General features: G+C 41.1%; 1 protein-coding gene across 15 annotated transcripts in view; it reads left to right on the top strand.

Annotated features, from left to right (window-relative positions):
• The window catches only part of PRUNE2 (prune homolog 2 with BCH domain), a 266,033-nt gene that overhangs the window by 208,258 nt on the left and 45,237 nt on the right, over positions 1-12,538 (top strand). For all 15 annotated transcript variants that reach the window (XR_012801231.1, XR_012801230.1, XR_012801229.1 and 12 more), the window contains one exon: positions 8,087-8,263. Coding sequence is in view for 12 of the 15 variants with exons in the window: in XM_075598671.1 (XP_075454786.1) it covers positions 8,087-8,263 (177 nt within the window). In the remaining 3 variants the exon portion in view is untranslated. The remainder of the gene's footprint in view (positions 1-8,086; positions 8,264-12,538) is intronic.

The raw sequence follows: 12,538 nt of genomic DNA, 5'->3' as shown, positions 1-12,538 counted from the left end.
CAATCAGGGGGCCAAATATCATTGGAGGCACCTGCCATTGATCCTCCCTATGTATATCCATGATGTCACCATAGGGTATAAAAGGTGGGGGTTGGCCCCTGTTAGTAGTTCCAGTCCCAGGCATTAGTTAATTAGGATCCCGAGTTCCTGTTGTGCATGTTCGGAGTTCTGATAGAAGTAAGCTTGCGAGCCACGACAAGGCAGACACCCGTTCGCAAGTCCTAACACTACCAGATAAAATACTAATATACCTCTATTAGGATTAAAATTCTCATTTACCTCTATTAGGAGGGAGAAAGACCACATTGGATCTATATCCAGTAGAATGAAAGGACCTACTAACTTGGGAAGTGGGGAGGGGTGGGCTTAAAACCTGGGAAGGAGGAGCCACCAACCCCCAACAGCTGAAACAGCTGAGAATAGGTTAACAAAACACAAAACCCCAGCAAGCTCTTTTTGGGAACCCCTGATAGAGTTAGGACTTGCGAACGGGTGTCTGCGTTGTCGCGGCTCGCAAGCTTACTTCTATCAGAACTTTGGCCAAAGGGTTAAACTAAATGACCCTTTTTGCAAGAGAATATATAAGTATTTTACTGTGTATTTCTGTCACGATGGATGTAGCTTTGGGCTTCTCTGTCGTCTGTTGTATACATATGCCATGCTCAATAGCACTCCTTTTTGACACTTATATACATATATATAGTTTGTGGGGCTCAGGGGTTCCCAAAAGGAGCTTGCTGGGGTTTTGTGTTTTGGTTACCTCTAAAAGCTGAACCGTGAGCCGCACTATTTAAAGTCATGGTAACCCCCTGGTTTCCGAGATGCTTACCGATGAAGTTTTGCAGAGTTTTAGTCCTGTCCAGGGAAATAAAATAGGGGTTTAAATCTCCTGCATCATCCGGGCCAATAGAAATCTGCATTATAATCCGTTGTAGCTTCCTATTGGATGACAATTTAGACCCAGCACAAAAACCAGAACTTTTACCAATAAGTATCTCGAATTGCGGTTCAGCTCAGGGGTCAGTAAAAAAATGGGGTGGGGGCTAGGTAGGGGAATTGCTATTTTAACAAGCACCAGGAACAGTTTGCACCTAATTCAATATTGTCCAAAGTGAACAATCACACAAAACCGCCATTGAATTAGAGGCCGTCTGGGGTGTCGCCCCCATTAGGGGCATTGGAGCCCTACGCCTTTTTTGGGTCAACCGTTTAAAACCTGTTTAAAGAAAAGTTCATGGAGGCCTTTGTTTACATGGGTAAAACGCCTACGTAAAGTTTTGCAGGCTTGGGCTGTTTAACCCCAGTAGGAACAAAAGTCTTCCTCCCCTCAATCCCTTGGCACCAACAGGAACAGCAGGGGGCAAAAGGGGCAGGGAAAGGCTTCAATTAACAGGAAGGGAGAGGGATAAATGAAGTGAACGTGGTGCTGTTCCCTGCCACCTGTCTGTGGTCTGTTTATCCTTTGACTAATGCTGCTTCCAGAGACACCCCGGTGCTCCCCCTCCCACAGGCTACCGTCTCCTGCGTCCAGAGACTACCTCCTCCAAAGCCTTATTCACAGCTGGCCTCATACCCCAGCATCAATGCAGCACTTTCCCCCTCTGTTGCTGCTGCCGCCACTTCTGGCTTAGCAGCCTCTGCTGGCATTTTATTGCACCCCCTTCCCGCTCCCCCATGTGCCATCAGAATTGCAGCCTCCGGCCCTCTGCACAAGATCCATCCCTGTTGAAAGTCAACCAGTCTCCTGCCGAAAGCGGAACTGCAAGGCCCCTGGCAGGAAAATTCATACATCAGCACTGCCATGATGCTGCCACAGAGGCCCAACTTCAGCGTGGTCATACTAACCTTTTTTCTCACACGCTCCCTCCAAACTGATCCTTACAACATTCCAGTGCCATGCCTTTCGCCCTCCCTCCCCCCAAACCCCTCCATGCAAACTGGGCTTTCCCTCAGCCTCAGGTTTGCTTTTGCCCTACTTTTCCCTGATTCCCCCAGATCTTTCCTCCTGCTCCCAGTAAAACTATTGTGAATTTAACCCTTGGACCCTTCACCCCGCACGGTTTTGAGGACCTACATAGGTTATGCCCCCCCTGTGAATACTGGACGACAGCCATCGCTTAACCTGGGCGACACCCAGCCTCAAAGCATCCAAAGCTACAGGATCATCAGAACCAGAACCAGCTGGGAATAATCAGGAGTGTGAAGCAGCACTGGTCTAGGAGATTTACCCCTTCAGGTGCCGAGTATGATTCTAAAATGGTCTTTGAATTTTTCACTCAGTTAAAAAGATAATCCGACAAGGAGGATAGTGAATGTAGTGTAGACAGTGCAGATAGGCAGTGAAAGGGGGAACAAAACCCCACAGTAAAACCATTGAAGAAAAATTACCTCTCTCCCCAAAATCACCAGATTAATGGTACTGGCATCTTTGCATTTGGGGGATTGGGTCAAAGCATTCTTATCACAGGTGACAGTCATCTTTATACCCTTGACAGTGAAATTAATCATCTTCTATGTCATTACAACATTTTCCCAGTTCTCAGCTTATGGTAACTAGTTCAGGTCAAACACACTTATAAGTGACGAAATTGCAGGTTGTGCAACACACAAATTATTCTTCATTCTTGTCAGCCTGTAATGCGAATGATGCAAATGTCCTCCATGACGTCTGTTTTTGTTTAATGCAAATTTATGTCCTTCCCAGCCCTAATAAGTTATGGAATGCAACTGGGTTTCAATTTCACACATATGAGTCAATGCGACTCATCAACTGCCCACTATTATCAGTTTAATATAAACAGTTAGGTGTGGCTAGTTCCTGAATAAACAGAATGCATTTTGTTTAATTGTTGTACAGCGATGTCACCATGAACCCTTTGTGCCATATTGCTCATGACCTTTATCTACTGTATGGAGAGGGAGTGGCTCAGTGAGAAAAGACACTGAGTTTGGAGCAGGGGAACATGGTTCAATTCCTGGTGTCAGCTCCTTGTAACCTTGGGCAAGTCACTCTATCTCCCTATGCCTCAGGCACCAAAAACATAGATTGTAAGCTCCACGGGGCAGGGACCTGTAGCTGCAAAATGTCTCTGTAAAGCGCAACGTAAAACTAGTAGTGACATTTAGGGATGCTATTGAGGACTATAGCAGTGACACTTTACCAAACGTGCTCTTTTTAAGCTTTTTAAAACTTTGCATATGGCCATATACCCATAAGATGTTTTTTTTTAGCCACATATTGGAGAGATCCATAGTAGGAATAATGGAGACCCACCAAAGAATAATCCTAAATGGATCATATGTGCCATCAATTAAGACCCGTATCTTTTACGTCGGGAACACAGTGTATAACAGTATACTGTGAACGCTGATAGGGGGTATTACCTAGACGGAGGACCTAGATTTCTATAGCTATTGTGTCACATAGTGTTACTTTATTGAAGACTCAACCAGACCATTACTTTTAATCTCAGTGTGTGTCTAGATCTATTTTAAATCACTGTAGCAGCATTTTCTACACATGCTCAGTTTGCATACCTTGATTTTCCATCCCAGAGACTGAATCACGGAACTCTGTGCTGTAATACTAATCTTCTTTGACAAACACAGTATGCTTTACAGCTTTACAGCACGTGACTGCTCTCGTGTTCGGATTTTAATTGAAGACAGCCATGACAGGGTAAATGTCAGCCTATTAAGTAACTACAGTTGTATACAGATCCGTGGGGTGTGCATGGTCCTGGTGCATATGGTTTGAGAGAATGGTATGCTGCAACATGGATGCAGCAATGGGCAGATGAAAGGGCATGCAAATAATGGTGTTTCTTGAGTTATTTCTTTTAGCGGTAGCATTACACATTTGGGCAGAAAAGTTAAGGAACAGATCCATAAAATTCGAGACAGATAATATGGAGGTAGTTGCAGCTATTTACAACCTCTAAGGAACATTATATCCTATGACATGTTGCTCAGGAGATTAGTTTTGGCATTTGTATAGCAACAGAAAGTATAGCATATCAGACGTTCTGCCCAGAGGCAAATTGGATGTTTTTAAGAAATTGGTGCCTGAGGCAAAAAAATACCGGTTCAATGTGCCCACCATATATTTGGCATCTTGCAACCCTCTCCTGACTAATGCAGATGATATGCTGAAAACACCACTAGCACCATATACTTCGAAAGCATATACCAGCGCATGGCAGAAACTGCTGGAATCAAAGATAGAGGCAAGGTGAAAAGGCGGTCAAAAAAAGGTTGTCCATCTGTTACACTTCGTATAACTCCTTAAAATGCATGGCTTTTCCAAGGCAATGGCATGGATAAAAGACTATCATCTGGTATGAGACTTGGCCAAGAAGAGTCTGGCGACTCACCTGCAGCATGGTTGGAGGGGATTATGCTAGAAAAAACAATTACCAAAGCTATAAGCAAATTTATCAGATGGATGGAGGGGTCAAGTGTTAAAACACATGGAAATCTGGGGGCAATGTCAGGGACTCTACAGAGATGACAAGGTTCACCTATCCGAAATAGAATTGGACATATTCAATTCAGGACTAGGCGATGCCCTGCAAAAGGTATTGCAGAATTTCACAAAGAGTAGCGATGACATTCCCAATTATGGGGGTTAATGGGACTGCCATATGGCAGTTAAAACAGCAGAGACCACAATACATTAGTTTTACTCTTTGCAGCCACTTGTCCACTCAACCCATTAACACATGAACCAGCGTTGGGTCAGGACCAGGTAGCAGCCAGAAGTTGGGCAAGTCACATGTTCTGCTGGGGGCAGGGTATGGGATGAGCAGTGTAATGGGGAGCAGCTGTGCGGTTAGCCCTTAAACCATGACTAATACCTCATCATCACCTAAATGTAGATAATACTGTAACTCTTGACATTTTGAGCTTGTTGGTTTGTGTGTAAGAATTGTCAGTAAAGCGGTGACCTCCATGGGTTAGCGGAGGAGGGCAGTGAAGAAAGGAAACTTTGGGCCATATGACCTTTAAGACTATAGTGAATCAAGCCTCAACACTGTTTTTAGAGTAGAGCCACAAGTGTTTTACCTGATGGATAAAGTACATTGTTTATAGCAGAACCCATCTATTGCATAAGCCAGTATTACTATGGGTATTCCTTTTTTTTTGCTGCTATTTCCATTTTTATTTAAATTAACCTGAGTCAGAGGAGAACCTTCTGAGCAAAATTTCATTGTGTGCCCCAGGCCCTCAATAGTTTTAACAATGGTATTAGCTGTGATTGCAGAAATAATTATGATTTATCTGTATAAATACATTTTAGGGATAGTCTTCATTGTGTAATAGCTGTGGACACTGTCAAAATGTCCCTAGATGTACCCTTGCTTAGTAACATTAGTCAGCAGATACAGATAAGTGCTTGGGTGTGCCACGCTTAGGATTGTTGGTAAGCCGATTGATATACATGGGTATATCAAGTGTTTGTGTGATAATGATTCAGTACAAAATATTTCCTGGATCTCATATGCCTTCTCTCTGTATTCGCCACATTGGGGCTGCTTTTAGCATTCACAGGGATTGACACTGCATACAGTATTACATTTTCTATTCTGATTTTCCTCTCACTTTTCAGCTCTGATTGGCACCTTATTTTATTGTAAGCTCGTCCTTCACTTCTACTATATCTCTCTCTTCATCGTGTTGTTCATGTGCCACATCAAAAGGGATGAGAACCTGTTGAAAAGTGTATGAAAGTTAGAGCAGACTTCAATACATGGATATAGTATCAGAAAACTACCCTATCGCTAAAGGATACAGTTTAGAAAATGGGTTATGTTCTGTTATTAAATAAAGTCACAGAAATGTGGATATTATTAGAAAATGTTTTTTTTTTTACATTTCACATCATTAACATTCTTGGTTCACTCATTTGTTAAATAGTAAGATTGCTTGTTATACAGCAGTAGACCAACAATTAGCAGATGTACTGTAAGTTTAATGCAACTAATTAATGTCTATGAAATGCTAAACAGTGGGATTTGGGGAACTTAAAAGATTTGAGTTCAAATGGAGTGGTATGTGGAACTGATGATTACAATGACCATTTAAGTCAAAATTGTTAAATATGACCTTTTGAGACCTTATTTACAATTGTACACCTGAGATCTCTCTCGATCGCAATCTCGCTCAATCTCTCTCAATCTTTCTCAATCTCTCTCAATCTCGATCTCGATCTCTCGATCTCGATCTCTCTCGATCTCTCGATCTCGATCTCTCTCGATCTCTCTCAATCTCTCTCTCGATCTCGATCTCTCTCTCCCTCTCTCTCTCTCTCTATCTCTCTCTCTCGATCTCTCGATCGATCTCTCTCTCTCTCGATCTCTCGATCTCTCTCTCGGTCTCTCAATCTCTCGATCTCTCTCTCGGTCTCTCAATCTCTCGATCTCTCTCTCGATCTCTCTCTCTCTCGATCTCTCTCTCTCTCGATCTCTCTCTCTCGATCTCTCTCGATCTCTCGATCTCGATCTCTCTCGATCTCTCGATCTCGCGATCTCTCTCTCGATCTCACTCTCGATCTCACTCTCGATCTCTCGATCTCTCTCTCGGTCTCTCAATCTCTCGATCTCTCTCTCGGTCTCTCAATCTCTCGATCTCTCTCTCGATCTCTCTCTCTCTCGATCTCTCTCTCTCTCGATCTCTCTCTCTCGATCTCTCTCGATCTCTCGATCTCGATCTCTCTCGATCTCTCGATCTCGCGATCTCTCTCTCGATCTCACTCTCGATCTCACTCTCGATCTCTCGATCTCTCTCTCTCTCTCGATCTCTCTCTCTCTCTCGATCTCTCTTTCTCGTGTATGTATATATATATATATACACATATATATATATACACATATATATATATATATATATATATATATATATATATATATATATATATATATATATTCTGTCAAACCAATGATTCTCATATTGAGGCATGTTTCTCCACAGTGACTATTTTAAGATACAACTTGGACTAATTGAACAAAGACAGTCCTTGGTTGTTGCATACTGTATGTTTTAAACTTGTATACTGTTAGCATTTGTTTCAAGTTCAGCCGTTTTGATATATTTATGATGACGTGTAAAACATTGCATTTGCTAATTTATCACAATCAGTGCTTCAAGCAGCAATATTGCCTTCCAACACTTTTCTTGTTTTATTATTTGTTTATGTAAAGCATGTGACAATGTAAAATTCTACACTCTTATCTAGGCTGGCAATCGTGCTCCAGTTATAAATCTGTCATAAACCTGATTGTGTCAGTGTAACTCAGCAGCTACAATGTATCCTTACATTACTAAGGTAACTTTATCTATTGTTACAGTTTGCAGCTGAAACTGCTGGGAACATTTGCAACAAATTATCCCAAACAGGAAAGTGTTGCAAATATCTTGCACTGCTTGGGAGGTGGGCTAAAACCTGCTTTAGAAATCGAAGGGTGCTTTAAAACTCATTAAAAATGGCATTAAGACACACTAGCTAGGGAAATTAAAAAAAAAAAAAAAATACATAACAATAAATAACAAGCGCTTCACTATTGAGACAACCCTGGTGTGATAGGAATCGTAATTGTATAAAATGCAGAGGTGAGCCTGGAGGGTATCCAGTATCCAGTTTCGGATACTCTACAAATGCATGGAGGTTAAGCTGGTATGACAACAAAAGAAATGAATATTCTAAAAGCAATGACATTTCCTTCTTTTTCTTTTTCCCCTTTTTAGTCTTTTGAGTTAATTTTCTGTATTCACTACTTTAAACGCTGTAATAACAGTGATGTCATTATTGTCTCACCCATTGAATGTGTTATTCACTTGATACAACTGTATGTGTTTCGCAAGTAACATGTTCCCCTTTTTGTGTTTTGTATCCCACTCCCCACTTTTCTTAACAAAACAAAAAAAAACAAATAAAGAAGAAGTTGAAAAAAAAAATGGCATTAAGAGATGAATAAAAACAAAAAACAACAGTCCCTACTATCTAATACTACAGAAGTGTTTAAAAAAAAACATAAGATTTAAAGTTGTTTGCTGGTTTCAGCTTGTTAAATTGTTGTTATTATTTTAGAAGATCGTCTTGCTATTGGGGAAGCTGTGCAAGAGGATTTGGAATCCATCAAAGAGTACTCAGCAGAAGAAGAGAGACAGGATAATAGATTATGGAGGACAGTGGTGATTGGAGAACAGGAGCAGAGGATTGACATGAAAGTCATTGAACCATACAAAAAAGTTATATCCCATGGAGGTATGGAGCCTGTGCTAAATTCAAATAGGATTGTCATTTATTTTATTCCCTCTCACTCTTAAAAAAAAAACAGAAGCGCAAGCTCCATAGCATGTAACTGTTTAAACAAAAGAGTACATTTATTAAAAAAACTGCAGCCCAAAGGAAATGCACTTGCAGGATTTAAAAAAGCAACCATACGTGGGAGAGAAATCTCTGTGTGTAGTCATCTGCGGGGGTGGGAGGGTCCCAGGTAGGCAAGGTATATCTGCACAGCTTGTAGCCACCACCAACTCCTGTCTCAAGTTGGCGCCAGGAGACTGAGTCAATCAGTACCTCCACGTCCTCTGCTCCTGCATAGGATAGTTGCCAGCGCTTGAAAATGCAGCTAGTAAGATCGCAGGGACGCCCAGGACTCAGTGTAGACACACCCACAGCGCGAGGACATCACTAACCCTACGCGTTACGTCACACAAAGGCAACTTTGTCCTGGCGCCAACTTGAGACAGGAGTTGGTGGTGGCTACAAGCTGTGCATATATATATATATATATATTTATATCTATATATATATATATATATATATATGCAAATATAGCTGTATGCTCATCTGCATGTCTTAGGCAGGTCTGCAACCCCGCCTTTCCCCATTATCACCCAGCATACAGCACTTCCACTGCAGCAAGGGATTCTGGGAAATGACATGCAAATGAGCACACAGTGTCACTTTCTGCCTCAATAACCATTTTTAACATGGTTTCCTATAGGCTTAAGCTTGCTGCATGGTCACAGCTTTGAGCACAGCCAGGGTTAAGGTGCATACCCAGAAAACCACTCACATACAGCTGTTTCGACCTTGATGGGTCTCATCAGTGTGGGGTTGATTTTACTGGGAATGCAAGAGAGGCTATGGGACAGGCTAAACCATAATACTGAGTTAAGTTATGGTGAGTAAAAAAAGTGACAAAAACCCTCCACAGGAAAGCAAATATGCAAATATAGCTGTATGCTCATCTGCATGTCTTAGGCAGGTCTGCAACCCCGCCTTTCCCCATTATCACCCAGCATACAGCACTTCCACTGCAGCAAGGGATTCTGGGAAATGACATGCAAATGAGCACACAGTGTCACTTTCTGCCTCAATAACCATTTTTAACATGGTTTCCTATATATTTGCATGTCATTTCCCAGAATCCCTTGCTGCAGTGGAAGTGCTGTATGCTGGGTGATAATGGGGAAAGGCGGGGTTGCAGACCTGCCTAAGACATGCAGATGAGCATACAGCTATATTTGCATATTTGCTTTCCTGTGGAGAGTTTTTGTCACTTTTTTTACTCACCATAACTTAACTCAGTATTATGGTTTAGCCTGTCCCATAGCCTCTCTTGCATTCCCAGTAAAATCAACCCCACACTGATGAGACCCATCAAGGTCGAAACAGCTGTCTGTGGGTGGTTTTCTGGGTATGCACCTTAACCCTGGCTGTGCTCAAAGCTGTGACCATGCAGCAAGCTTAAGCCTATAGAAAACCATGTTAAAAATGGTTATTGAGGCAGAAAGTGACACTGTGTGCTCATTTGCATGTCATTTCCCAGAATCCCTTGCTGCAGTGGAAGTGCTGTATGCTGGGTGATAATGGGGAAAGGCGGGGTTGAAGACCTGCCTAAGACATGCAGATGAGCATACAGCTATATTTGCATATTTGCTTTCCTGTGGAGGGTTTTTGTCACTTTTTTTACTCACCATAACTTAACTCAGTATTATGGTTTAGCCTGTCCCATAGCCTCTCTTGCATTCCCAGTAAAATCAACCCCACACTGATGAGACCCATCAAGGTCCAAACAGCTGTCTGTGGGTGGTTTTCTGGGTATGCACCTTAACCCTGGCTGTGCTCAAAGCTGTGACCATGCAGCAAGCTTAAGCCTATAGGAAACCATGTTAAAAATGGTTATTGAGGCAGAAAGTGACACTGTGTGCTCATTTGCATGTCATTTCCCAGAATCCCTTGCTGCAGTGGAAGTGCTGTATGCTGGGTGATAATGGGGAAAGGCGGGGTTGCAGACCTGCCTAAGACATGCAGATGAGCATACAGCTATATTTGCATATTTGCTTTCCTGTGGAGGGTTTTTGTCACTTTTTTTACTCACCATAACTTAACTCAGTATTATGGTTTAGCCTGTCCCATAGCCTCTCTTGCATTCCCAGTAAAATCAACCCCACACTGATGAGACCCATCAAGGTCGAAACAGCTGTCTGTGGGTGGTTTTCTGGGTATGCACCTTAACCCTGGCTGTGCTCAAAGCTGTGACCATGCAGCAAGCTTAAGCCTATAGGAAACCATGTTAAAAATGGTTATTGAGGCAGAAAGTGACACTGTGTGCTCATTTGCATGTCATTTCCCAGAATCCCTTGCTGCAGTGGAAGTGCTGTATGCTGGGTGATAATGGGGAAAGGCGGGGTTGCAGACCTGCCTAAGACATGCAGATGCGCATACAGCTATATTTGCATATTTGCTTTCTTGTGGAGGGTTTTTGTCACTTTTTTTACTCACCATAACTTAACTCAGTATTATATATCTATATATCTATATATCTCTATATATCTATAGATATCTATATATATATATATCTATAGATATAGATATAGATATATATATATATATATATATATATATATATATATATATATATATATATTAAATATACATATACATATACATACTGTATTTACCAAAGTGCTGCTTTTAAGTGTGTGCATACATCTGTGATAAAAAGCATATTTTCTGCGGTTGACAAATACTATTTACACCTCTTTCTTTTCTCATCATAAATATTCTCATTTCAGCATCACTGCTTGATTTTTTTTGCTTTGTATTAAAAATAATAGCTTACAAAGCTTTAGAGAAGGAGTAAATGCCTAGACAACAGTTAATTATCCATGAAAAAACTCTAACAACCTCTTATTTAAAAAAAATAATATAGGGTAAATAATATAATGAATGGGCATTTAGATGAAAAAGATAGTGAAAGTAATTATAAGCTGAAAGCTTGTATTCAGTATTTTAGTATGCGTGCAGGAAATATTCTATAGAGAGAAAAAAATCACACAAAGCGCACTTCTGTGCTAACCAAATGTGAAGTACTTGAAAAGCAAGTGCGTGAAGGTTCATGGCTGTGCAAAGTAAACAAACACGCACATACCCAGCAAGGTTCATGGCTGTACACATTAGAACCCTGAGAGCCTGGGGTGGGCAGTACCCATTACTCTTATAAGCCGATTTCAAAATGTTGAAAAGGAGGCTGGGCAGTTTGACGACTTTCAGTTTGTAATGCTTAGAAACATTAACTATAACAGAGCAGGAAAAGTATTAGCAAACACATCTTATTGCAAGAAAGAATTCAGAGAGAACTTACCCCATCACCTTTTAAGACAGTCTCACATTTTTCCTCCAGGAACTTGCTCTTTATACACTATGATGCAGTTACACAAGGGATTCATCCATTTTTCACTAGTTAAGTCCATTAAAGTTCCTTGTTATAAAACAACCACACTAGTTTACAATTAAAATTACAGCGTTTTATGACATTGTGAGTGGAATTGTAAACAATTGATTTTCTATTACTTTACTGATGCACAATCTGCTTTTAACACTGGTTTTGTGTATGCATGGTAGAAGTGCTGGATATACCACCCCAAACGCACTGTGAAAGAACACATGGAGAGACACCTGTGCACAAAAAGAAGCACACCTGAGATACCTGGGAAATATACTAATTAAACTAATTGAAACATACTTTGCATATCCATAGTAGCCTATTTCCCAGGGACTCTAGTAAAATGAATCTCTGTGTCTCCTTTGTTTTTGTTTTTTGGACAAATTCATGCTAGTTCAACCTTGCAAATAAACACAATTTTCACGGCGGATTTGAACTTTAGCGACAAATGTTCACCATTCTGTTCATAATAGAGGAAGTCAAGTAACAATTTGGCCAAGTTAACAGAGACATTTTACAGACAGAACTAAAGTTGAAAGAAAAAAAACAAAAATAACAAACAAGCGTGGCAATGCAACATGTTGACAAGGATCCATCTGACTATACCAACACACACAAACTATTTAAGAATCAAATTCCAGAAAGTCTGTAAAAATAATAAAGGACGAGTGTGCCTGTGGTTAAACAAACGAGAGAATTAGGCCAGCCTGCAAGACTATGCAGATATCGGGTCTGGACAGTCTTTAGAGAAGAGGGTCACTGCCATAAGAAAACAAGAAGGAGCCAAAAGCTAAAGCGGACCC

This window comes from Ascaphus truei, chromosome 1 (genome assembly GCF_040206685.1).
Source record: "Ascaphus truei isolate aAscTru1 chromosome 1, aAscTru1.hap1, whole genome shotgun sequence".
NCBI classification, from domain to species: domain Eukaryota; kingdom Metazoa; phylum Chordata; class Amphibia; order Anura; family Ascaphidae; genus Ascaphus; species Ascaphus truei.
Note: the sequence above shows the minus strand (reverse complement) of the source record. Positions and strands in the feature narration are given on the sequence as shown.